The 25,084-nt window shown below is 64.6% G+C and overlaps 3 protein-coding genes across 16 annotated transcripts; all 3 read left to right on the top strand.

The window, feature by feature from the left end:
- The first annotated feature begins 1,446 nt into the window (after nucleotides 1-1,446).
- Nucleotides 1,447-7,770, top strand: PIDD1 (p53-induced death domain protein 1). Of its 7 annotated transcripts, XM_043922737.1 has the most exons (17): nucleotides 1,711-1,933; nucleotides 2,015-2,264; nucleotides 2,576-2,955; nucleotides 3,400-3,813; nucleotides 4,137-4,346; nucleotides 4,432-4,486; nucleotides 4,656-4,857; nucleotides 4,958-5,083; nucleotides 5,168-5,347; nucleotides 5,426-5,573; nucleotides 5,678-5,813; nucleotides 5,890-6,040; nucleotides 6,130-6,253; nucleotides 6,330-6,448; nucleotides 6,522-6,635; nucleotides 6,739-6,938; nucleotides 7,152-7,770. In XM_043922737.1, exons 3-17 carry the CDS (start codon nucleotides 2,652-2,654, stop codon nucleotides 7,408-7,410), a joined length of 2,742 nt encoding a protein of 913 aa, XP_043778672.1. In that variant the 5' UTR covers nucleotides 1,711-1,933; nucleotides 2,015-2,264; nucleotides 2,576-2,651; the 3' UTR covers nucleotides 7,411-7,770. The 7 variants fall into 7 exon arrangements, with proteins under 7 accessions (XP_043778671.1, XP_043778674.1, XP_043778673.1 ...); XM_043922736.1 differs by lacking the exon at nucleotides 1,711-1,933 and adding an exon at nucleotides 1,447-1,558 and having other exon boundaries at nucleotides 4,958-5,347; XM_043922738.1 differs by having other exon boundaries at nucleotides 1,693-1,933; nucleotides 4,958-5,347; nucleotides 5,510-5,573.
- Nucleotides 7,771-8,023: 253 nt separating this feature from the next.
- SLC25A22 (solute carrier family 25 member 22) lies at nucleotides 8,024-15,126 on the top strand. Of its 7 annotated transcripts, none has more exons than XM_043922740.1 (10): nucleotides 8,024-8,145; nucleotides 11,032-11,170; nucleotides 11,263-11,388; nucleotides 11,498-11,553; nucleotides 12,169-12,259; nucleotides 12,759-12,877; nucleotides 12,985-13,159; nucleotides 13,248-13,402; nucleotides 13,484-13,559; nucleotides 13,637-15,126. In XM_043922740.1, exons 2-10 carry the CDS (start codon nucleotides 11,151-11,153, stop codon nucleotides 13,785-13,787), a joined length of 969 nt encoding a protein of 322 aa, XP_043778675.1. In that variant the 5' UTR covers nucleotides 8,024-8,145; nucleotides 11,032-11,150; the 3' UTR covers nucleotides 13,788-15,126. The 7 variants fall into 7 exon arrangements, with proteins under 7 accessions (XP_043778675.1, XP_043778676.1, XP_043778681.1 ...); XM_043922741.1 differs by having other exon boundaries at nucleotides 8,029-8,145; nucleotides 11,037-11,170; XM_043922746.1 differs by lacking the exon at nucleotides 8,024-8,145 and adding an exon at nucleotides 8,467-9,614.
- Nucleotides 15,127-15,447: 321 nt separating this feature from the next.
- On the top strand, nucleotides 15,448-18,493 carry CEND1 (cell cycle exit and neuronal differentiation 1). Of its 2 annotated transcripts, none has more exons than XM_043922731.1 (2): nucleotides 15,448-15,594; nucleotides 16,887-18,493. In XM_043922731.1, exon 2 carries the CDS (start codon nucleotides 16,984-16,986, stop codon nucleotides 17,422-17,424), a length of 441 nt encoding a protein of 146 aa, XP_043778666.1. In that variant the 5' UTR covers nucleotides 15,448-15,594; nucleotides 16,887-16,983; the 3' UTR covers nucleotides 17,425-18,493. The 2 variants fall into 2 exon arrangements, with proteins under 2 accessions (XP_043778666.1, XP_043778667.1); XM_043922732.1 differs by having other exon boundaries at nucleotides 15,482-15,571.
- Nucleotides 18,494-25,084: the final 6,591 nt, after the last annotated feature.

Here is a 25,084-nt window from a genome sequence, read left to right as displayed (position 1 = left end):
CCACGCCCGTGTGACCCGCCCCCACCCGGACCGTGCCCTCTCGGAAGTGACATCAGCTTCCCCGCGGACACAGCCCACGTTCCTCGTTCACTCCGTGTCGGGGACTTTGCTGCAGGCTGGCGTCAGTCCTGGGGGGCGCAGGCCCGGTTCTGCTTCCTCAGAACTTAGGTTCTAGTGCGCGGACACAGAGTAGTTAAACGAAGCAGTCCTAACTGAGGTAGACGTAGACCCTGAGCGAGGAGGGCTGAAGGGTGAGCGAGCGCCTGTTCTGCGAAGATCTGGGCTAGCATCAGGCCCCAGGAGTAAAGGCCTTGCTAAGGTGGCTGGAGATGGGCTCAGAGGCAGCAGGCAGCCCAGGCGGGCTCGTGATAGGGCCAAGCCCGGATGTGATAACGCAGGCCCCACGGAAACCCTATTATATCGATGAGTGTCGGCACAGAAAGGTTTTTTTGCTGAAGGTCACACAGCTGGGGTAAAGTGAGGAACACCATTTGGCAAGGATGGGACTGTTGCAGTCACACGGGAAAGTGGCCTGTTGTGTTTTTTTTAATGGTACGATAATACATACTGTAAAACCACTTTAATCATACAGTTTAGTGGCACTAGATACGTTCACAATGACCATCACACTGCGTTCAACTGCAACCATCACCACAGTGTATCTCCAGAACTTTTTTCCTCTTCTTGAATTCTAAACAATAAAGCCCCATCCCTCTCCCAGCCCCTGGCTCCCATTTACTTTCTATTTCTTTGTTGACTGCTCTAGGGATCTTACATAAGTGGAATCATACAGTATTTGTCCTCTTGTGTCTGGCTCATTTCATTTAGTGTAATGCCCTTTAAAGTTCATTCACATTGTAACATGTGTCAGGATTTCATTACCTTTTGTTGCTCAGTGGCTCAGTCCTGTCCGATCTGCAACCCCATGGACTGCAGCATGCCAGACTTCCCTGTCCTTCACTATCTACCAGGGTTTGTTCAAACTCATGTCCATTGAGTCGATGGCCATCACTCATTACTTTTTAAGTCTGAATGATGTTCCTGCATGTGTGTGTGTGTGTGTGTGTGTGTGTATTCTAGCAGCTATGTGGAAACTGAAGGGGGAATACGAACTGGGGAGAACACAGGCCTAGCAGGAACTGCCCGTCCAGGTGGGAAGGATGTTGGTAGTTGGGGAGGGTGGCGGAGAGAGGGTACAGAGGTGTCATTTGGGGCAGAACAGGCTGGGGTGGATGTGCATGTTCACAGGCACCTATTCTGTGAGGTGGAAGGACCAGTTGGGAAGGCTTTCCGGAGAGGCAAATCTGGTCCTTGACTTTGGCCTTCCCCGAGTGGCCTTGGGCCACATCTGATCTCTCCCATCTCCTTTTCCTCTCTTGTGAGACGCTGAGAAAGGAGGCAGCCTATGGGGAAGCCCGCTGGGGGCGAGGGGGCGGGGAGGTGGCCCAGAGTGCTCCCGTAAGATAGGGTCATGGAAGGTGGGCCCTGAGCTCTGCAGGACCTGAGAGGAGGCCTTTGGGGGCTGGCTGGGGACTTCGGTGCTGACCTCCGGTAGGAGGTGGGTGTGGGGCGGCAACTGCGATCAGCCCTCAGTACCCCCTGCAGCCAGAGATCGCACTAGTTCATTTTAACACGGGGGCGGGAATGCATAGCCAGAGCTGAGCGGGTCCAGAGCCCGAGAACCTCGGAGAGGTTGGTTTTGTGGCGCGAAAAGCGGGCCTTCCCGCGGGAAGGCCGGTCGCACAGACGCACGCCGGCCGACAGGAAGCTGAGTGCGGCGGGGCGGTCTGTCCGGCAGAGGGCGGGCAGGGCGGGCAGGGCGGGCAGGGCGGGCAGGGCGGGCGGGACCCTGAGACCCCTGCCGGCGGACCTTGCCGGCGCGAGGCGAGCTTCCCACGCGGCCGGACCCGGAAACGCGCCGCCGGGAGCGCAGGTGACGCGCGGGCCGCGGGTGCGTCTAGGGGACGCGGAGATTGGGGGGGGGGGGGGGGTTACGGTGCTGTCTCTCCCCCAGGACACGCCCCAAGCGGTGGGGGCGGCGACTGCGCGGTGCACGGACCTCCCCTGCGGACTGAGGTGCGAGCTGGAAGTGGCGGGAGAGTCCTCCTCCAGGGGCCAGGAAGTAGGTCCCGTCCTCAGGACCCCCTCGCGCTGCTCGGACAGACGCGGGCAGGATCACTCGTGTCCTTGCCTGGGCCACCGCCCCCACGTGGTAGATGAGAACCAGTGCCTCCGGTCGGAGCCGAGAAATGTGAAGGTTGGAGGTGGGGCTCTGGTGCCCGGCAGGCGGCGTTGCGGGGGTCTGGACTAGGAGTCCCTTGCCAAGTTTCTAGACTGGGGGTGTGAGGCCTCCCTCCCCCACTCCCTCAGCTTGTCCCCAAGCCCCTCTGCACTCACAGGTCTCCTGCCTGCCACCTTCCCAGCCCCAGGGAGTTCTCTTCCCCAGCCCATGTCAGTGACAGTCTGTCCAGCCTAGGCGTTGGACTCTGGACCAGTGGGCCTGGCTCCCTCCAGCCTGAGTCCCCCTTGCTCTGGCTGGGAGGACGCCCAGACCACTCCTCCCCCGACTCTGCAGCCTCTTTGGGCCCTGCCTGAGCAGGCCTGCCTGGCGAGCTGGGACATGTCTGGCCCCCGAGGACGCCTGGTGGGCGATGGCTGCAGTGGAGGCGGGGCCGGTGCCCGCGACGTCGGCCCCAGAAGATGCTGCGAGAGATGCTCCAGAGGCTGCGGGTGCAGGGCTGGAGGCGCCCCTGCTCCCAGCCGGAAACCGGCTGAGCCTGCACCTGTACCCTGGAGGCTGCCGCCGGCTGCTGCGCCTGTGTGCCCAGCAGGCCCCTCAGCTGCTGGAGGTGGACTTCCTGCAGCTGAGTGGCCACGAGGACCCTCAGCTGCTGGAGGCTGCCCTGGCCCGGCTGTGCTGGAGCCTGCCACACCTCCGCTCCCTGGTCCTCAAAGGTGAGCCCCCCCAGTCCCAGCCCTGTCCCAGCCTCTTTCTAGCTCCTGCCTCTGCTTCCTGGTCCTGAAAGGTGGACCCCGGCCCCAGCCCCAGCCCTGTTCCCTGCACAGCGCTACCCAGCCGTGTTCCCCCGAGAGGAAGCTGGCTGGGCCCGGGCTCCCGGACCTAGCAGCTGCACAGTGGTGTCTCCAGCAGACGCCAGGGCAGATCTTTTACCAGGGGTGGGTCACCGGTGATGGCTGTCAGCTGAGATGAGGCCGCACCGTCTGTGTCTGCCTGCTTCACCTGCCGGTGGCTCTGCAGCATCTGTCCATCTCTCTCTGTTGTGGTGGGGTTGGGGTGGAGCTCTGTGTTTCCATGCACCCGTTTCCCTGGCCAGCAGAGCTGAGCTCACCTGGGTCTCTGACTCTGAAGGCCACGTCTGTCTGCCTTTCCCCCATCAGGTGGGCAACGTCGGGATGCCCTGGGTGCCTGCCTCCGGGGTTCCCTCACCACGCTGCCCGCCAGCCTGAGTGGCCTAGCCCACTTGGCCCACCTGGATCTGAGCTTCAACAGCCTGGAGACACTGCCGGCCTGCGTCCCCCAGATGTGTGGCCTGGATGCCCTCCTGCTGTCTCGTAACTGCCTCTCAGAGCTGCCCGCGGCCCTGGGGGCCCTCCCATCCCTCACCTTCCTCGCCGTCACCCACAACCGCCTGCGAACGCTGCCCCCAGCCCTGGGAGCCCTGTCCAGCCTGCAGCGCCTTGATCTCTCTGGGAACTTGCTGGAGGCCCTGCCCCCTGAGATCGGAGGCCTGGGCAGCCTGGCCGAGCTCAATCTGGCCTCCAATCGGCTGCAGAGCCTCCCCGGCTCCTTCGGTGAGTCGCGGCCCTGGTTCCCCTGGCCCAGTGGAGAGTGCCTGTGGGCCGCTGGCTGCCCTGCCCTCCTCCACGGCCGTCTTTCCTCCGCGGTGCCCTGTACACCCGGGCCGGCCCGCCTCCCCGGCAGCCCTCGCGTGCCCCCCGCTTCCCTGGCTGTCGAGGCTCCCCCCTGCACAGGCCTCCCCGAGCTCTTTAGTCCAGCTAGGGGCGGAGACTGAAAGGGCTCCCCGGACGCCTGCGGTGCGAGCCGCCTGGACTGGCGCTTGGGGGCGGGTAGCCACGACGGTCCTCTGCAGGCCCTGAGCTGGCGCCTCCCGCAGCCGGGCTGCGGGCCCTGCGGCTCTGCATTCTGCACAGCAACCTCCTGGCTTCGGTGCCCGCCAGCCTGGCCCGCCTCCCGCTGCTCACCCGGCTCGACCTGCGGGACAACCAGCTCCGGGACGTGCCCCCTGAGCTGCTGGATGCCCCCTTTGTGCGCCTGCAAGGAAACCCCTTGGGCAGGCCCCCTCCTGACCCCCTCAGCCCCCCAGGTAGGGTCACGGTGGGGCTGGGGGCAGACCACAGTCAGGGCGCAGGTGTCATAACTGGCCTAACAGCCCATCTTTCCTTCCCCAGGGACACCCATGGTCCCAGAAATGCCCAGGCTGTTGCTGACCTCAGATCTGGACAGGTATGGCGTGAGGGAGGGGCCGGGCTGGAAAAGCCTCTGTCCACCCACCACACTGCCCTCACTGTACACCTTGCCCGTGCCTCGGGGGTCTCCCACAGGTGCCTGGGGCGCCAGATTCAGACCTAGGGGACCCTGCTGTCTGACCCTGTGCCCACCTGTCTTCCCTCAGCTTTGCCGTGACGCCCCAAGGCTGCTCCGTGACCTTGGCCTGCGGCGTCCGCCTGCAGTTTCCCGCAGGGGCCACTGCTGCCCCCGTGACCATCCGCTACCGCCTGTGGCTGCCAGAGCCGCGGCTCGTGCCCCTGGGTCCCCACGACGCTCTGCTCAGCGGTGTCCTGGAGCTGCAGCCCCACGGGGTGGCCTTCCAGCAGGCATGGCTGGGGCAGGGCAGGGCAGGGCGGGTGTGGGCGAGGGCCCCAGCAAGGAGGGCCCGGCGTGACCCTGGCGCTCACGTCCCCCCTTGCCTGGCAGGAGGTGGGCCTGTGGCTGCTCTTTGTGCCCCCGCGGGCCCGGCGTTGCCGCGAGGTGGTTGTCAGGACGCTGAGTGACGACAGCTGGAGCGACCTGGAGACCCACCTGGAGGAGGAGGCGCCCCAGGTGGGGGCGGCCCGGGCCGTCTGGGAAGGGCCGGCTCTGCTCCGGCCCGCTGGTCCTGACCGTGTGCTTCTGCGCCCGCGCCAGCGGCTCTGGGCGCACTGCCAGGTGCCCCACTTCTCCTGGTTCCTCGTGGTTTCGCGCCCCGTGTCTGATGCCTGCCTGGTGCCACCAGAGGGGGCGCTGCTGTGCTCCTCGGGACACGCTGGGGTCAGGGTCACCTTCCCCGCTGGGGCCACCGAGGAGCCCCGGCACGTCCGCATGCAGGTAGGGCCGGGACGCCCGCTGGGGTGGTGGGGACGCCTGGGCACAGAAGTGACCGCTCGGGCGGCCCATCTGCTCCAGGTGGTGCACGTGGGCCGCAGAGAGCTGCCGGCCCTGCTGGGGGAGCCCGAGGCGGCCGCCAGCCCCCTGCTCTGCCTCTCGCAGAGCGGCCCCTCCAGCTTCCTTCGGCCAGTCACCGTGCAGCTGCCTCTGCCGCCTGGCATCACAGGTGAGGGCAGCCGTGCGGGCACGGGGCAGGGTGCTGCTCAGAAGGGGCGCCCGGCCAGAGGCCTCAGTCGGCACGCCACCCCCGCCCCCGCCTCCCCCACCCAGGCCTGAGTCTGGACCGGTCCTGCCTGCACCTGCTGCACCGGGCCGCCCCCGCGGCCACCTGGGACGACATCACCACGCAGGTGGCCCTGGAGCTCACGCACCTGTACGCGCGCTTCCAGGTCACACGCTTCTCCTGGTCAGTGCCCCCACTGCCTCGGCCCCCTCCCCACGCCCCCTGGCCTGCAGGGCCCCCCTCACCCTCGCCTTCCCAGGTACTGGCTCTGGTACACCACCAAGACCTGCGTGGGGGGCCTGGCACGGAAGGCCTGGGAGCGGCTGCGGCTGCATCGCGTGAACCTCATCGCACTGCAGAGACGCCGGGACCCCGAGCAGGTCCTGCTGCAGTGCCTGCCCCGCAACAAGGTGGGGGCAGCGGCGGCGGGCTGGGGGAGGCGGTTGTGGGGGCGGTGCAGGGCATCGGGCACCCAGCCAGTGGGTCCCCCCCCACCCAGGTGGACGCCACCCTGCGGCGGCTGCTGGAGCGATACCGCGGCCCTGAGCCCTCGGACACCGTGGAGATGTTTGAGGGGGAGAAGTTCTTTGCTGCCTTCGAGAGGGGAATTGACATCGATGCAGGTGTGGCCCCTGGCACCTGGAGCAGGGACGCTGGGTCTGCCCCCGAGTCCCTGCTGACCACCCCCTGTGCCCACAGACCGCCCGGACTGCGTGGAGGGCAGGGTGTGCTTTGTCTTCTACTCCCACCTGAAGAACCTGAAGGAGGTGTATGTGACCACCGCCCTGGACCGACGGGCTCGGGCTGTGAGGGGCCAGGTGGGCCAGTGGGGTGGGCGCCCCGGGCTGCCCGGGCCAAGGCCAGAGCGCTGAAGCTCCCCTCCCCCGCCAGGTGTCCTTCTACCGGGGCGAGGTGCCGGAGGTGGTCCCTGAGGAGGCGGAGGCTGCCCGGCAGAAGAGGGGCACAGCTGCTCTGTGGATGGCCACTCTGCCCATCAAGCTGCCCGTGAGGCCTGGCTGGGGAGCCCCGTGTGGAGGGGATGGGGGAGGAGCCGCCGGGGTGGGCTGGGGTGAGGCCGGAGCTCACTGCCACCTCGACTTGCCCGCAGAGATTGCGGGGATGCGAGGGCCCGGCCTGGGGGGCTGGCCTCTCCCTGGCGCCTCTGAACCTGGGCGACGCCGAGACTGGCTTCCTGACCCAGAGCAACCTGCTGAACGTGGCCAGGCGCCTGGGCCCCGACTGGCCGGCCGTGGCCCTGCACCTGGGCTTGCCCTACCGTGAGCTCCAGCGCATCCGGCACGAGTTCCGGTGAGTTCTGAGCCTCTCGTCCTGCTGGCTCCCCCCCAGAGGCTGGCTGAGGTTCTGTCCAGGGAAGGGGGGCAGGGCAGATGGGCAGGATAGGGAGGTTTGGCCACCCCTGGCCCACGGAGCAAGGCCCCTGTGCTGGGAGGGAAAGCAAGGCCCTGGGCGTGGCGGGTTGTCTTGGCAGGCACCCCCCTGACTGCACCTCTGTCCCCCTAGGGATGACCTGGATGGGCAGATCCGCCACATGCTCTTCTCCTGGGCGGAGCGCCAGGCTGGGCAGCCGGGGGCCGTGGGGCGCCTCGTGCAGGCCCTGGAGCAAAGTGACCGGCGGGATGTGGCCGAAGAGGTGCGGGCTGTCCTGGAGCTTGGCCGCCGCAAGTACCAGGAGGGCCTCCAGCACACGAGCCTGGCCCCCAGGAACCTTGCCTCTCCTGACCGGTCGCCATCACCCTCCCTAGAGCCTGCCCAGACCTAGACCCCAGATTTCGGGCTGGACCCTGAGGCTCCCGCTTTCAAATCTTCCCTGCGTGTGAACAAAGTGACCCCCCCACCCGTGTAACACACATACACTGGCCTGGTCGCTGTCTCAGCACTGACTTTCTTGGGTGGAGAGGCCGGTGGAAGGCCAGGGGCGACCAGGTGATCTGAGGCCTGGCCCTGCTCTGCTGCAAGCAGGCCTCTGTACAGACTTCCTTCCGCACAGCCCTCATTCCTGCTGGTCTGCGCCCAGCGCCTGCATTGGGTCCCAATCGGGGAGGGAGAGGAGTCCCAGCTACAAAGTTAACAGCTGCTGCCCCATGAATACAGTCTGTCCTGTGCGGAATTGCACATCTGCCTTTTGGTTGGGGATCTGCTGCTTGGCCAATTGAGTTCGCACGGCTCCTCCCTTAGGGACACTTCGTCCCAGCGCACCCTCCATCCGCTGGCCCGACGGGAGTAGTCCCTGGCCCATGCACCCGAGGGGAGGTCGAACGCCCAGTGAAAACCCTTGGAGACCTAGAGCGCGGGCTGGCGCCGGACCGAGGCCTGCTGAGCGCAGTGGCCGTAGCGGCCAGGAGGGGGAGCCGGAGTCCGCGAGCCAGCCGCCGGCCGGGGGCGGAGCGCGCGCGGCGCCGAGCGGACGCGCCCCCGCGCTTAGGTGCAGCCGGGCGCGCGGCGAGGCGGGGAGGCCAGCGCGGCGGCAGAGGCGGCGGCGGCGGCAGAGCGTGCGGTGAGTGCCCGCCTGGCGGCTCCTTCCGCTGAGCCCACCCGAGTGCCGCCCGGCCGCGGGGGCCAGGGGCACCACGGCGGCTGTGGGAAGTGACATCTGCCCGGACGAGGCGGTTTCTGCGGAGCCCGCGCCGGCGGATGCTCGGATCCGCTGCCGCCGGAGTGTGGGAGGCCGGGCCCCGGGCGGTGCCGGGCGCGCTCCCCGCGCACACGTGTCCTCGCCGGTCGGGAGACGGAGGCTAGTCCCCAAGGAACGAGCCGGGCCGTGGGGGACACTCACGTGGGGCCCTGCGGGATGTACGTGGACACGTGGGTGGCTGAAGTCGCCATCGCCTGGCGGGCTTCAGCATGGCGATCCGGGCCCCATGGGGACTTCTTCCAGCTGGACGGGGAGTTGAGCCGGGCTTCCAGTCGCAGCTCTGAGCCCCCACTCCGCGCCTCCTTTGTCGCCGAGTTGGCGCCCCTCCAGCCGTTGGGACTGAAAGTGCCTCCCCGGGGCAAGGGGCGGGGGGGATGAATGGGGAGGGAAGGGCCAGCAGCAGACTTGGAGCCTCACAGCCTTTTCATTTCTTGGGGGTGAGGGAGTCCAGGGGCTTCTTTCGTGGCAGATTTTACTTCCTGGGGGGCCTGGAGGCAGCAGCATGATCCTGCGGGTGGCCTCTGAACTGAGCTGTCACAGCTCAGCTCAGAGTTCGCCTGCAACCCCGGTTGAGGACGCTGCGGGAGCCAGCGGGGACAGGGAGGGCTGACAGCCCGGGGCCTCAGGCCTGGCTGGGGCTGCCGGGTCTCTATGGCAACCTGGGGTGCAAGGGGAGGGCCCTCCGAGCTCTCATGAGCAGGTGGTAGTAACCACTGAGTGAGGACAGGAAAAGGAGGCTTCCTGGTCCAGAGGACCCCTTGCCAGTTCTCCCCTGGCAGAGCCCCTCCCCACACTGCTCGGTTCTAAAGCGTCTCCCCCTCCCAGCGCGCAGAGTGGGACCCAGGGCTGACGGTTTCAGGCTCGGATCTCCAGGCCTGCCTATACTCCCGGGACAGCTGCTCCCCTCCCCACCTTGGAGAGTCTGTCCGACTTCCGGGACCCCAGCATCCAGGTGTCCCTTACCTTGGACAGGGGGTGGGGTCTGGTGGGCTTGCTCAGGTCCAAGAGGGCAGAGTATGGACCTTGTCCCCAAGGGTCGGGGACAACAATCGGCTGTGGCGTTTGCACCTGGGGAGTGGGGGTGGGGAGAGAGAGTCAGGTTGAAGTGCAGAGGTCAGGCTCTTCTCTGAGACTGGGGCACGGAGGCTCTGGGTAAGTGGGGTGGGAGGCATCTGGGGGGCAGAGAGCTTTGGGAGTGTGGGTGGCAGCCGGTGGGTTTCTGTGATCCAGCCACCCCCTGGCCTTTGCAGCAGACAAGCGTGTCTTCTCCGCTCCTGCATGAGTTTTCCCTGAAATGCACCTCCCAGAAGACACACGGTTCACAGACACAGGTGGGCACAGCCCATCTCCACCCCACAGCTGCAGATTCCCTGTGCCCCGGCACAGAGAGAGCCCCATTCCTGGGGTCCCAGGGCCCTAACCAGAGCCCGCCTGCTGGCCGCGGAGGAGCAGCTGGGTGCACGGTAGCCGCGGGCTGGGGCCCCTCGAACCGGCTGCGTGGCTTGGCTGGGTTAGCCCGTCAGACCCGCTGCCTCACGGGCTGAAGGGGGCTCGGAGGCCAGCCCAAGTCTCCCAGAAGCTGTCACACCCCCTTCTCATCCTTTCTCCCGCGGCGGCAGGGCGCCTCATCCCGCCCAAACTGAAAGAGAAAGTCGCCCCCCCCCACGCCAGACCCGCCCCGCCCCGCCCCGCCCCGCAGCCAATCCCCGCCGCCGGCACCGCCCCGGGCCGCTGGCCCTCCCCCGCCCGCCCGCCCGCGGGCTGGAGTCTCCAGGAGGAGCAGTGGAGGAGCCGGTCCTGCGCGCCCGGGGTGAGCGGGGCCACGGCGGGGGCGGCGGGCTGCCGAGGGGGCAGGGGGCCTCCCGACCCGGGGAAGCCGGGGTGAAGGCCACCGGTCCGCGAGCGACGGCAGGCGTGAGCCAGCCGTGTGACCCGAGTAGCGGCGCGGCGGGTGCGAGGCAGGGACAGCTGGTCTCGGCGCGGGCTGGGGGGCGCCCCCCGCAGGAGGCCCCTGGGGCTGGCTGTTGGTCCCCAGCCCTGCCCCTAGAGAGAGGGGCCTACTGGGCCTGCCCCCCCGGAATAGGTGGTGGACCAGACACAGGGAGCCTCAGAGGGTTAGCCATCTCCCGCCCTCCTTGGGGGGGGCTCCCCCGCCATCCCCCGCCCTCCCCCGCCCTCCTTGGGCGTGTGTGCTTGTGAGGGAGGGGGCAGTCAGGGGGTGAAGTTCCTGGGAGGGTGGGCACAGGGCTGGCTGTGGTTGCTTCTTCCAGGGGAGCGGTGGTCTGGGGCTCCAGCCTGGATTTGCCACGGAGCAGGGTCTGCACCTGCGCTGGCCGCATCTACCTGGGCAGCTGTGAGCTGAGCCCCGCGGGGGCCCTGGGGCTCTCTCACCCCCATCCTGACAGAACAGGCTGCTCGAGAATGGGGTTGGTACAGCCCAGCCCAGGGGAGGAGGCGCCTGGCCCTTTAAAGGGCTCCTTGCACGTGAGCGTGAGCAAGGCCAGCTGGGAGGACGCGCTGGTGGGGGATCTTGAGAGGAAGCCAGGTGGCCCAGGGATGGGGCCAGGTGGTGGGCCTCACTGCACGCTGCGAGCCCACAACATGTGGCCCACCTGAGTGGGGTTGGGGGCCTGGGGGAGCCGCTCGGAGCCCCTGTGGGGGACCTGGGAGGGAGATGGGGAAGCCTGTTCCTCTGGTGTGCCTCTCCTGTCTGCCCACCCCCGCTGATTGCAGTCCCCTCTCTCCTAGGACAGAAGCGCTGGTTTGGAAACACCCTTGAAAGCAGAGGACCCGCCTCCGCCCTGCGCTCCCTCCCCCACTGTCTGGCATCCCGCTCCGCGGCTCCTACCTGGGTGCTCCTGAGTTAAATGGCCGATAAGCAGATCAGGTCAGAACCCAGCCCAGCCTCACCCCACCCTGCCCTCCCTCCCTGCTGACCTATGGCCGAGGAGGCCGCCTGACCTCCATCTGCCCACGCAGCCTGCCAGCCAAGCTCATCAATGGCGGCATCGCCGGCCTGATCGGGGTCACCTGCGTGTTCCCCATTGACCTGGCCAAGACGAGGCTGCAGAACCAGCAGAATGGCCAGCGCGTGTACACCAGCATGTGAGCTGGCGGGCTGGGGTGGGGGGGAGGACAGGCCTGGGGGCGCTCCTGCCTGGATCAGCTGGACCCTGGCTGCCCCCTGGCTCACTCCTCCCCCCCGGGGCTGCAGGTCCGACTGCCTCATCAAGACCATCCGCTCAGAGGGCTACTTCGGGATGTACCGCGGTGAGGCTGGGCAGGGGGCGGGAGGGCCTGGTGTGATGGTGGGGACGTGCCCCGTGGGGGCTGGCTGCACCTGCACGGGGTGTGGGGTGGGGAAGGGCAGCACTCAGCCCCGTCCTCCACCGCTGCCAGCACCCAGCATGGCGGGACCTGTGTGTCCATCGCAGCGGCTTCGCCGACTCCCGGGACAGGCAGGACCCTGTCTGTGCCAGGACACTGGGGGAGGGGGGCGGGGCCTGACTGCAAAGCTGCTTAGGAGACACCACCAAGCCTGGATTTGCCCAGACGCTGTGCAGCAGAGTCCTCACACAGAGAGGGCCTCCTCAGCTCTGGCCCACCCCAAGCTGGATGTGCCCCCCTCCCCCCGCCCAGGCCCCCACCTCTATACGGCAGGGGGAGTGTTCCTCACGAAGGCCCACCCGCTGGACCGGGAGGGTCGCCTGGAGGAGGAGCCGCTACACCCCGTCGCCCCCCCCCCCCCACCCCGTCCCCGCTGGCCCCCGCCCCTGCCAGGCACAAATGTGGGTGAGCGGGCGGGGGGATGGCTCTGCCAACTGAGGCGAGTGCCCGCTGAGAGCCTCCCGGCCCCGGCTACTGACCCATCTGCGCGCCATGCAGGAGCTGCCGTGAACCTGACCCTCGTCACCCCCGAGAAGGCCATCAAGCTGGCAGCCAATGACTTCTTCCGATACCAGCTCTCCAAGGACGGGTGAGGGGCTCGGTTGACTGCTGGGGGCCACAGTCACGAAGGGAGGGGGAGCTGTGCCTCCAGAGGACAAAAGCTAGGTCGTCCTGGGGGCCCCTCACCCAACCTGCAGGGCTTCTTCCTCCACCTCCTCCTCCGATGCTGAATCCGCGGTGCTCAGGCCCCAGGGGTCCTTGGCCCCTAGCCATTGCCTGCTGCCCCTTGTAGGCTGAGATTTGGGGGGCACTGGCCAGTTTTCCCTATCACCTGAGGGTGCAGCTGAAAGGGCGGTAGTCCCCACGGAGCACTTGAACCGCCCACTCCGCCTCCAGTTTTGTTTGCTGAGAACAGTCCTCAGCCCGTCCCTGGCCCCGCTGTGAGCCGGCTGTCTCTCTGGCTCGGTGCCTGTTACTGGAGGGCGGGTGGGGGGAGCTGCCTGTGTCTTCACTGGTCCCACCCCTTCACGTCCCCCAGCTGCAGGGTCCTCTGACTCTGCCTTGCAGCCCCACCCTCTTTACTGCAGGCAGAAGTTGACCCTGTTTAAGGAGATGCTGGCGGGCTGCGGGGCAGGCACCTGCCAGGTGATCGTGACCACCCCCATGGAGATGCTGAAGATCCAGCTCCAGGACGCGGGCCGCCTCGGTGAGGGTGTGGGGGAGGTGGGGCATGGCGGGACACCAGCTGGACCCCATCCCCGCCCCCACCCTGTGCTTGGAGGGAGACCAGCAGGCCGCCCCCTTTCTCCCCAGCTGCCCAGAGGAAGATCCTGTCCGCCCAGGCCCAGCTCTCGGGCCAGGGGAGTGGCCAGCCCTCGGTGGAGGCTCCAGCCACCCCCCGCCCCACAGCCACGCAGCTGACCCGGGACCTGCTGCGGAGCCGCGGCATCGCTGGCCTCTACAAGGGCCTGGGGGCCACGCTGCTCAGGTGGGGGGCAGGCAGGGCGAGGGGAGGCCCACCCATCCACCTGTCTGCCCCACGAATCCCAGCCAGTCACCCCGCGGTCCCCCCACAGGGATGTCCCCTTCTCCATCGTCTACTTCCCCCTCTTCGCCAACCTGAATGAGCTGGGCCGGCCAGCATCCGGGGAGAAGTCGCCTTTCTACGTGTCCTTCCTGGCCGGCTGCGTGGCTGGGAGTGCAGCCGCCGTGGCCGTCAACCCCTGTGACGGTCGGTGCCCAGCTTGGGGCAGGGCGGGGCTGGGGGTGGGTCCAGGCTGAGGGCCCACGCTGACCCGCGTGCCCCTTGCAGTGGTGAAGACCCGGCTCCAGTCGTTGCAGCGTGGCATCAATGAGGACACCTACTCGGGATTCCTGGACTGTGCCAGGTGGGCGAGCCCCGAGGGGCGGGGAGGGCAGGGCAGCCCCAGCGCCGTGGCTCTGACCGCCCCCCATCTCCCTGCAGGAAGATCCTGCGGAACGAGGGCCCCTCCGCCTTCCTGAAGGGCGCTTACTGCCGCGCCCTGGTCATCGCCCCGCTGTTTGGCATCGCTCAAGTGGTCTACTTCCTGGGCATCGCTGAGACCCTGCTGGGGCTGCCACGCGTCCAGCCCTGAGCCTGGCAGCCGCCCCTCGCCCTCCAGTCAAGCAGAACCAGAGAGGGGGCCGAGGCAGGCAGCCCCCCCACCGGGGAAAGCACGAGAGTCTCTCCCCACCCGGATGGGTGGGGGTGGGGAGAGGGGGAGTGCAGGTGTGCACACGCGTGCCTGGCGGGGTCCTGCCTACACAACCCCCGGGATCAACGTCTTACTTACTTAGAAAAGGCCGAAACCATTACATTCCTGGAGCCAGCCCTGCCCACCTTTGCCCCAGTCTGAACAACCCCCAGGGATAGAGCTGGTCTCTGGACTGGGGGCCCCCAGCCTGGGCTGGGCAAGCTGGACCCTCCCCTCCAGTCTACCAGCTCCTGTCCCCGAGGCTTGGCCCCTAGTCCACAGAGGGGACCCCGCACAAACCTATTTATTAACTTGCCGAGCACAAGCGGCTCTGTCCACCCCTCCGTCTGTCCGTCCAGCCTCCCCCGCTGCTGTTCTCTTGCCTTGGCCAGCCTTGCAGGAGGATCGGGCTCTCCTGCCCCCCATATTGAGCCAGGAATCCTAGACGGGGGGTGGCCCTGAGTGCTGACTCCCAGGACAGGTCCCCCGCCCCCACTGTGGGACCCAGCTCATGCGAGGTGTGTGTGTGTGTGTGAGAGAGAGAGAGAATGTTGGGGGCGGGTGGCGGCCGCCCTCTGCTGTGGGGGGCTCCAGCCGTCCCCATGTGGCCAGGCAGTGTGTGTGTGTGTGTGTGCAGGAGTATGTGAGCACGTGGGTGTGTGCCCTTGACTCCCCAGTGACCCCGTCCAGGAATCTGTCTCCGCCCGCCCCTACTTCTGAAGCCACGCCCCCTCAAGGACCGGGTGGGCCAGAGGAGAGGGCAGGCATGAGGACCAGTATGGAGCCCGGGAGCATATTCTTCTGGGGGGCACCAGGAGCTGCCCCTCCCGTCTTCCCCGGGCCTAGCCTGCCCTCCGGGCCTCTGCTTAAGGCCCCTGACCACACTTAGTAAAGCTCCGCCCTCCCCGGCCCTCGATGTTGTGAACTGAGGCAGCTCGTCCTGACCTGCCCCGCCCCTAGCCACGTGGTCGTGTTGGTGATTGATCTGATGTGGCGGTGCTGTGTCCCCCACCCCTGGGCCCCTCCCCGGAGCCCCCTTCCCAGTGACACTACCTGGGGCTCAGGCCTGGGCCCCCCAGTTCACGGTTGTTCCTGGGAGCTGCTCTCTCCCGTCACATCTGTACCTTGGAAGCTGCTGCTGCTGCTTACAGAATTATATTTTTTTCCTTTGAAGAGTTTTAAGAAGTTGTAACTTTTTGTGTCTTGTCCTGTAAGAAGATAAATAAATATTCTAAGTAGATGTCTCTTCTCCTAGACTCTTGGGGGTGAAGGGCGTCCCCCTCGTGTGGTAACTGGCTCCCCTCCCCCTGCCGTCCTGAGTCCGCCTGCCCAGCCATGCTTGGCACACTGGCTGTAGCGGAGCCTGGTTAGAATGACCTCTTGACTCCCTCGAGGTCTGATGGGGATGCAAGAAAGCCAGCCTCAGCTGCTCACCTTCTTGACGCTAAGCCACCCTTCGGATCAAAAGCGGAGCTGGGTTTGGGGGCCCCAGAGGTCCCGGCCGCTCCGGGGCGCTGTGGTGACCACGAGCAGGTGGGCGGAGCCCGCGCTGATGCGGTCCCCGCCCCGCTTCCTGCGCCGGGAGCAGAGCATTGTGGGAAACTCCCAGTTCTTGCATCCGCAGCCGCCGCCCGCCGCCGTCCGTCAGGTCGGCCGTGGTCCCGCAGAGAGCTCGCGGCCCTGAGGTGGGAGCGCCGCGAGCAGCAGCGTAAGGCGGCGGGGACTCGGCGGCCCGGGATCTGGGGCGGGAGCGGGGCGCGGGGCCCCTGGACAGAGCGACGGTTCTCCGCTATGAAGGTCACCGGGGGCGCTCCGGGGCCCCCTGCTCTCCTGGGCGCAGCCACCTGGAGGGGGAGGGGCAGCCGGTGACGTCAATAGGAGCCCCAAATAACCAAGGGTCTGGGGGAGGGGGAGCCTGGACCACCTGCCCTTTGGGAACTTGATGCCCAGCAGCGGGGTGCCCCTCCAGAATGACAGGGGTGAGGGGCTCTTGGGTTCCCTGGAAGTGGGACAGTCCTCCCCAGGACACCCCCGTTCCCGCGCGTGACCTTCAGGCGACCTTCACTGTGTCAGTGTGCATTGCCAGGGTGGGGTCCTGGGCCGATGCCTCCCACACAGGCTCCCTCCCCCGGCAGGCGCAGGTGGAGTTCCTCAGCCTCCCAGAGGAGCTGTGGACAGTGGGGTCTGCTCCCGGGAGGGAAGATGGGTCCAGAGTGGTGAGGCCACCAGCCCCCTGCCCCATGCCCGACTCTGTGGATCAGGGCCAGGCCTTCCCTACTGCCCAGAGCGCCCAGTCTCTGCCTGGCCCTGCCTTGGGGGTGCCCACCCCAGGCTCACCCCAAGGACTTCTTCCTCCCCCAGAGGCAGGCATGACCTCAGGGTCAGAAAGGGATCCCTGCTGTGAAGCTGGAGCAGGCAAGGCCGGTCCTGGGGTGGGCGCTGAGAGGGGGTCCATGACCGGCTGGGAGCCCAGGCCTGTCGCTGCCTTCCCACTGGCTTCTCCAGCCTCTGGGGAGACACCCTGGCTTTGTCCGATCAGGGTCCTGGTGACCTTGGGCCCATTATGACCCCATGTGCCTGAAAGCCCAGACTCTGGGTTCCCACGCTGCCCTCCCACCCCGAACCCACACAGCCCCGAGAAGGGTACACGGTCAGTTCTGCCCAGACCCATGGGGTGCCAGCCACCTCCCCAGCCACACACCCTCCTCGGGTCTGGGTGGGTGCTCTCTTCCCGGTCAGGACCTCCCCACCATGGGCTGACATGATGGACACAGGACATGCGTGGGCAAGACCATTTCACAGATGAGGGAACTAAAGCCTCTGGCAGGTCTCATCCCAACACCCCAGCCTAAAGGGGGCCCACAGCACCTGCCTGTGTGCTCGGAGAGGCTTCTCAGGAGGTGGCTGAGGCCAGTTGGAGGCTGAGCCTCGGGAGAGGAGGGTCCAGAGAGCTGAGCGGGTCTCTGCAAGGACACCAGTCTCATCGGGTCTCCCCCCCAGGTCCATAGGATGCCCAGGGGTGAACTGTCCTGAGCTGCCGTGGTTCAGACGCCTGCCTGCCCCCGCGTACCCTGCACAGCCCGCCCATACACCCAGCATGGAGTCCAGAGGGAAGCCGACCAACAGCCCCAAGGCCGACACTAAGGCCGCGGCCGAGGCCCGAGCCCCTGCCGCCATGGACGGGAAGGCCCCGTCCTCTAAGCCAGGGAAGAAGGAGGCCCAGGCGGAGAAGCAGGAGCCGCCGGCAGCCCCCACGCCGCCACCTGCCAAGAAGACCCCGGCCAAGGCAGACCCGGCCCTTCTCAACAACCACAGCAACCTGAAGCCAGCCCCCACGGCCCCCAGCGCCCCTGACGCGGCCCCCGAGCCCAAGGGCCCTGGGGATGGGGCTGAGGAGGGTGAGGCCCCCGGTGGGGGCCCCAGCAGCCGAGGGCCTTGCCCTTTCGAGAACTTGACCCCACTGCTGGTGGCCGGGGGCGTGGCTGTGGCTGCTGCAGCCCTGATTCTTGGGGTCGCCTTCCTGGTCCGAAAAAAATGATGGCCGGTGGCCAGCTTGGGCACAGCCACATCCTGTACAGACCTTGGGAGTCTAGTGCATGCCGAATTCACACTCCGCTATCTATACATATGTAATACCTATACTGTGTCCCCCACATACAAGCAGAGGGAGAGAGAGGTGGACAGGCCCCGACAGCAGTGGAGACCCAGCCCCCTCAAGCGGTCCCCAGCACTTACCCCTCCGAACCCAAGGGCAGAAGGAGCCCAGGCTCTGCGGGTGGGTCCCTGACATGGGGTGGGGGCTCTGTGTGGACCCAGGCACTGGCGGACGGACAGAGAAGCAGGCTCTGAATGTGGCCTGCCTGCCCAAGTGTGCCAGCCTGTGCCAAGGGCCCCAGTGGTCCTGTGATCTTCCTGGCAGCAGCTCCTGATGAACCTCCAGGGTAGCAGGGCTGGGCAGGGGCCTGGGATGGATTCTGAGCAGGGTCCAGCCAGCCTGGGGACATTAAAGGGTGTGGCTGTTTGTCCCATTTCCGCTCTTTGCGTGTAGCCAGGATGGGGGTTCCTCTGGGTGGGCAGCCTCAGTGGACTGATCCAAGGTGGGTGGTCCCATTAGCTGAGTTTCCCTGCCTCCTGCCTGCTCGCTTGAGCCCTGGCTGGGTGGACAGAAAGCTCACAGGCTGGTGTCAGAGGCGCTCTTGAAGTTTACCTTCTGGCTGGAACCCAGGCGGCCCCTGAAGCTGGGCCCTACGCTTCCCGCCCTGAACCCCTCCCCATTCTGCAGCGGTTGTCCTGGGGGCAAGTGAGAGCCTGGCGGGGAGGCAGCCATGCCTGCCCAGCGCCTGCAGACGGCCCCTCCTGCCCACCCAGGGTCCTTGGGGGTCTAAGAAGCGTATAAATGCAATAACAGGTTGAATAGAAGCGCTGGGCAAGCAACCACCACCCTCGGCCACAGCCCCGTCGAGCCTGCAGGGAGACCGCGCTCTGCTGGGAGCATGTCTTGGTGGCAGTGGGCACTGGGAGCCCGATGTGCCCTTGCCTGACCAGCTGGCCACTGGAACCCTGGGCCTGAGTGGAGGTCAGTTTGAAATAAACTGTTATCTAAAGACTGGGCTGGCGTCCTCAGCTGCACGCGGTCGGGAGAGGCGGGGCAGCCTGTCTGGGTGTGGGGGGTCACCTATCCACACTGCAGGCTTTCCGGGGAGGGCCAGGGCCCCCTGGTGCCCCACCCCAGCCCCTCCCACCACCTGGTGCCCTTGACCCGGGTGGGTTCCACCTGTGGCTCTGCCCAGGCCCGGCCCTACCCAGATGGCTGCGGCCTGGCCTTCCTGTCAGCCCTGGCCCTAGAGGACCCAGGCCCAGCTTGCAGGACCCACCCCCGGCCCGGACCTTGGGACACCGCACCAGCGCGCGGGGCTGACTGGCCTGGAGCTGTGTCGGGGGAGGGGGCCGTGCCCCCCGCTGGGCCTCTGTGCCCCCCTCTGCAGCAAGCTCCCATCCCCAGGCAGTGGGGGAGGAGGCCGCTGTACGGCTTGGGGTCCCTCCTCCCGCCATCCTCCCCTGAGCCGACCCGGCCAGACGTCCAACTGGGGGTCTTCGGAGTGCGGGCTTCCTGGGAGCAAGGCTCCCCACCCCCGGGCTCTGGAAGTTTCTCTGCCTTTGTCAGCCTGGGTCACTCCCCTCACGGGCCTCCTAAAGCTGCTGGGCTTCCTCTCCGGGTACCCACCCCCAGCTGTGCACCCACACCTCAGGCCCACACAAACCTGGGGCGCTTCCCTGGGGCACGCGCCCCTCGCCCTGAACCACCTGGCCCAGGCCCAGCCACCGAGGGAGGCACCGGAGCCCATGGCTGCAGCCTCCAGCCCGCCTGTCCACAGGCCCTGCAGCTGCCCACGCCATCCCTCTCCAGCCAGCTGGTCCCCTCTCCCGCTCCCTCTGTTCCGCTTGCACCTTAAATGCAAAAAAAGAAGAAGAAAAGTCTCCTGCCGTTGTGGAGACTCGGGGCAGGATGGGGGTGGCTGTGAAGGTGAGTTCTGTCCCCATAGCCAGGAGCTAAGGGTCTGGCCCTCCGGACACGATGACTCTCTCGGGGCGCTGCCTCAGTTTTCTATTAGTTTTCCTTTTTTATTTTTGCGCTGGCCTTCACTGCTGCACACGGGCCTTCCCTAGGTGTGGCGAGTGGGGCTGCTCCCTAGCTGCGGTGCGGTGGCTTCTGGTTTCAGTGAGGGCTCAGCAGGCGTGGCCACAGGCTGAGTCAGGTGTAACCGCACCAGGGACCAAAGATGTGTCCCTGCGCTGGCAGGCAGATTCTTCAGTCAGTTCAGTTCAGTCACTCAGTCATGTCCGACTCTTTGAGACCCCATGGACTGCAGCACACCAGGCCTCCCTGTCCATCACCAATTCCCAGAGTTTACCCAAACTCATGTCCATTGAGTCAGTGATGCCATCCAACCATCTCTTCCTTTGTCGTCCCCTTCTCCTTCTGGCTTCAATCTTTCATCTGGGGTCTTTTCTAATAAGTCAGCTCTTCACATCAGGTGGCCAAAGTATTGGAGTTTCAGCTTCAGCATCAGTCTTTCCAATGAATATTCAGGACTGATTTCCTTTAGGATTGACTGGTTGGATCTCCTTGCAGTCCAAGGGACTCTTGAGTCTTCTCCAACACCACAGTTTAAAAGCATGAATTCTTAGGCACTCAGCTTTCTTTTTTTTTTTTTTTTTCAGCTTTCTTTATAGTCCAACTCTCACATCCATACATTACTCCTGGAAAAACCATAGCCTCGATGAGACAGGCCTTTATTGGCAAAGTAATGTCTCTGCTTTTTAATATGCTTTCTAGGTTGGTCATAACTTTCCTTCCAAGGAGTAAGCATCTTTTAATTTCATGGCTGCAGTCACCATCTGCAGTGATTTTGGAGCCCCCTAAAAATAAAGTCAGCCACTGTTTCCACTGTGACCCCCGTTTTATCTTGACCCTGTGGGTGCACAGGTCCCGGGCACTGAGCACCTCCACATTGTGGGAGCGTCACCCCATCGGCCCTCAGAAACGATTCCTCTTCCCAAACTGACCCTCAGTCCCAGTTAAACACCTGCTCATTCTCTCTATGGGCGACGCCTCTGGCGACCTCAGGTGAATGGAGTCAGACAGGATTTGTCCTTCTGTGTCTGGCTTATTTCTCTGAGCATCATGTCCTCCAGGGTCATCCATGCTGTAGCCTGTGTCAGGATTTCCTTCCTTTTAAGTCCCACCCTATGCGTGGACCACATTTTGTGTATCTATCATTCGCTGATGAACGCTGAGTTGCCTCCACTTGTCGGCTGCCGCGACTGTGGGCCCAGCAGACAGTTCGCTCGGGGACCTGCTCAGAGGTGGGGTGGCCGGATGAAAAGCATGCCACTTGCCCAGTGACACGGGAGTGGGCAAAGCCCTCGAGGTTGACAGCCCGTCTGATCAGGGCCACCTTGGGTCATTCCGTCTGCACAGAGCCAACTGCTACTGTTTACTAACTTCTTGGCTATCTGGGCTGTGCCTTTTCTGATTTTTCTGTTGGTGCCATTTATCTGTTTTTCTGCGGATGAGAGGCCTTCTTCTCATTTATTTGGAGGATTTTTTTTTTTTTTTTGATCGGGCTGCACGGCCTGTGAGATCTTAGTTCCCCGACCAAAGGTTGACAAGGATTGAACCCTGGCCGAGGCAGTGAAAGCGCAGAGCTCTAACCACTGGACCACAGGGCGCTCCTGCGTGCATTTCTTTATGTGTCTCATATTCCAAGCCTTTGCCAAATGGCACTTATCTGTATTCAGTGGCTGGCTTGCATCTGTTTCCTGTGTCTAGAAGTTCCCAGATCTCAAGTTATCACGCATAACCGTTGATCCCTTTACTGTCTAACCTTCTGGAATCTTTTCTAATCTAACACTCTTGGCATTTACTCACAGCGAGGCCTTTAAGCCATCTGAACCTAGGTTCCGTGGGGACTAAGCCGAGGAGCTCGTGGTATTCCTCTCCCCCCAGAGAGGATTCGGGCCAGGCTCAGGCCGTGCAGGGTCCCCCTCAGCCCCTAGGTGACTGGCTCCTGCTGCCACTTTGCACACTGCCAGCACCTGCCTCAAGGCCACACTGTACTTTTGTGATACTAGTTTGTAATCTTCTCTGGCTTCCATCTGCAATGCGGGGGACCTGGTGTTCAATCCCTGGCTGGGGAAGATCCCCTGGAGAAGAGAAAGGCTACACAGTATTTCGCCTGGAGAATCCCATGGAAGTCCATGGGGTCACAAAGAGGACACAGCTGAGTGATTTTCATTTTCACTAAAAGAAACAGCATCTCAGCTTCAGGGATGCTATGTTTCTCTTCTTCCCTTATTTCTTCTGAATTTCCACGCATGCTCAGTTACTGGTGGCCCCTTCCAGGGAATGTTAGAATGGGGCAGCTGAGGTCCCCAGGGTGCCATGAGGGTTCTGAGGCTCAGCTTTTTTTAAAACAATTATTTATGTGTTTATGGCTGTGCTGGGTCTTTGCTGCTGTGCGTGGGATTTCTCTAGTTGCGGTGAGTGGGAGCTGCTCTCTTCGCTGTGGTGAGCGGGCTTCCAGTTGCAGCGGCTTCTCTTGTATCTGAGCACAGTTCCCAGCCCATGAGGGTCTCAGTAGCTGTGGCTTGCGGGCTTAGTTGCCGCGTGACGTGTGGTCTTCCCAGACCAGCAACCAAACCGGCATCCCCTGTGTCGCGAGGTGGATTCTCGCCACTGGGCCACCAGGGAAGCCCCTCAGTTTCTGGTTCATAGCATGCCTAAGCTTTAGGAAGGTAGGGATGCTTCCAAAATGATGAAAAATGAAACCTCTTGGGGACGCCCAGTGAAAATGAAAGTCACTCAGTTGTGTCCTCCTTGCAACCCCATGGACTATATAGTCCATGGAAATCTCCAGGCCAGAATACTGAAGCGGGTAGCCTTCCCCTTCTCCAGGAGATCTTCCCAATCCAGGGATCGAACTCAGGTCTCCTGCAATGCAGGTGGATCTTTACTAGCTGAGTCGCCAGGGAAGCCCTGGCTGACTTCAATGACCTTTACTACAGTACCACTTTTGAGGTCTAAACAAAATACCAGGTATAAAAAGTACTCAGTATATAAGAAGTTCACACTGTAAACCCCATGCAGGCTTACAAGGACATCTGAAAGCCAGGAGAACTCAGACAGTAGCAGCATGTCTAGGGCCAGAGGCCCCGTGGCAGGGCCGCCAGGGTAAGCTGGGTCACACGTGGGGTCACTGTACGGGGATGCAGAAGGTGTGTGTGGGAGTCCAATTTGCTTTCCTCTCTAGCACCCTCTCCTCCCCCAAGAGTGTGCAGCTCCCTTCTGGGGACCCACCTGGGACCTCATTCTTGGTGCACCCGGGGGAGGGGCAGTCCAGTGCTTCAGGCCAGGTAGGGGCCTCCAGAACCTCTTTTCCTCCACCAGGGCAGAGTGGCGGAGGCCTGGGGAGGGCAGAGCTGGCCGGTGACCCGCTGCTCTGGACCCTCCCATGGATGCCGAGTGGGGCCTGGACTCCAGGGCCTTTAGCCCCGCCCTGGCCACAGCTCCCTGCCCTCAGGGAGGTAACAGGGCGAGGCAGGCAGAGGCTCCTGGCATCCCAGTGACTGACACCGCCCTGCCTGTGCTTCTGTCTGGGGCCTTCAGCCCATGGAGCCGTGCTGGCTATCAGAGGGCCACTGAGCAGACAAGAGCCCCATGCCGCCACCTGCACCCCGAGAGCAGCCCCTGTCCTGGCTGGAGGGCAGCGCACACCTGCTGTGTTGCAGAGAGCGCTCGGGAGACGCCCCTGGGACCCACGCTGGCGCCCCGTCCAGCTCTGTGGGATCTGGAGGTGTGTTTGCGGGAAATCCCCTTCAGACGCTCCTCTGGACCCCCCAGGCCTCTGTCGCTCCCTGTCCTGATGTCCTTGGCCCTGGGATAGGCCAGACTGGGGCAGGGCCTGCCTCCCTGTCGCATCACCCCACTCCAGGCCACAAAACGCCACTGCCTGACAGCTGCTGGCCAGGCACTGTCAGCCTGGGGGCAGCAGTGGAACCAGCGTCTGCGCGTTCTCAACAGTCCTGCCGATGCTTCTGCTCAAGGTGCAGGGACCCTGTGCCCAGCCGGCAGCAATGGCCTCGGCAGGCCTAGGTTTAGGGGCCGTTGCAGCACAACACACAGGTACTTGGGATCTAAGTCTATGGATGCCTCCCAGCCCAACCTCGGCCAAAAGAGAGCCCAGAGCTAAGAAACTTGAGCCCTGATGGGGAGAGGGATGCTTCCTGGCCCGGGACCTGGGCCCCTCTGCTGCCTGTCTGGGAAGTTGGGCTGCCCATGACACACCCTCCCTGAGAGAGCCTCAATCCCAAGTACCTAGATGGGAGGTCCACCCAGCAGGCCGACTGAGATAAAGGGGCACTCAGGGCAGTCCTTGCATGGGGTGTTCTCAGAAAGGGAGTACTGGGTAGACAGTGCCTTGGTGCCCATGGGCTTTGAGGGATGGTTAGGAGTTTGATGGGCAGAGAGGTGGGTTCCAGCATTCAGGAGATAGAAATAGGAAGTGAAATGGCTCCCAGGGAAAGGCTCAGATATACTTTGAAAAGAGGAAGTTGCCAGGGGAGACAGCAGAGGAGACCTGAGGCACTGGCCAGCCCCACTGGGCAGAAAGTCCCCCAGAAGTGGCCTCCCAGTCACCTGTTCTTGGCGTCCAGGGCAAGCAGGTTCTGGGGACAGGAATGAAACGCTGCTGCAGGAAAACTTAAATGACCTCTGGTCCCCAGGTACTCTGTGCCTCAGGGGCCCAAATAACTGCAGGAGCCCAGGTTCAACCGCGCCACGCCCCAGTAGCAGAGCCCGGCCCCCAGGCCTCCCCTGCCTCCTGCTCCACTGGGCATTCACTGTCCGATGATCAGGAACTTGCATAGCGTGTAGGTGCTGCCCAGGGGGAGGCAGGTGAGCTGACACCTCAGGTGTGACCCGGGGCAAAGACTGTGGGAGGGGGCTCAACAGGATGGGGCGGGGGGCTCTGAAGGGGGAGCCCCTTCTTCTCGCTTCTAGACTGAGGGATGGACCAGGAGACAGTCACCTGGCCTGGGCTGGGCTGCTGGCCCTTCTGGTCCTGCGCCTGCCCTCAGAGGAGCAGACACCTGCCCGTCACTCCTCCTGCAGCGCCCACCATCATGCCCAGGTGCAGTGAGCCACCCGGCCCAGGTGTTGGCCTCAGGGCCGGGCCTCAGTAACAGGCGCCTCCTCACCGCTGCCCCCTCCCACGTGAGGGTAGGAGCCCTCCCTGGTATGAGAACCCGCTCAGGAAGGGGTGAGGCTCCCAGCCCACCCAGGGGACACCTCAATCGCCCTGACAGGTCATCTTGTGGGTGTCCTCCCCACTGGACTCAGGGGCCGACACTGACAGGCACACCACTGCCAGACCCAGAATGAGGCTTCTGGACGGGGAGGCCGCATGCTACCACCGCTGCCACGTCCTACAAGCTGCCAAATGCCACGCGGAACCCATTCCTTGCAGGCTGGCCCGCGGCCCCGACCTGGGTTTCGGAAGGGGCAGGAACCATGTTCCCGACCGCGAGCGGTGGTCGGGCTAGGAGTCTGCTCCGTGCAGCTGCGGTCCAGCGGCCCAGCTCAGACCTCTCTGCGGACCCCGGCGGCCACGACCGCGGACGCGGTCCGGGAACGCGCC

This window comes from Cervus elaphus, chromosome 2 (genome assembly GCF_910594005.1).
Source record: "Cervus elaphus chromosome 2, mCerEla1.1, whole genome shotgun sequence".
NCBI classification, from domain to species: Eukaryota; Metazoa; Chordata; class Mammalia; order Artiodactyla; family Cervidae; genus Cervus; species Cervus elaphus.
Note: the sequence above shows the minus strand (reverse complement) of the source record. Positions and strands in the feature narration are given on the sequence as shown.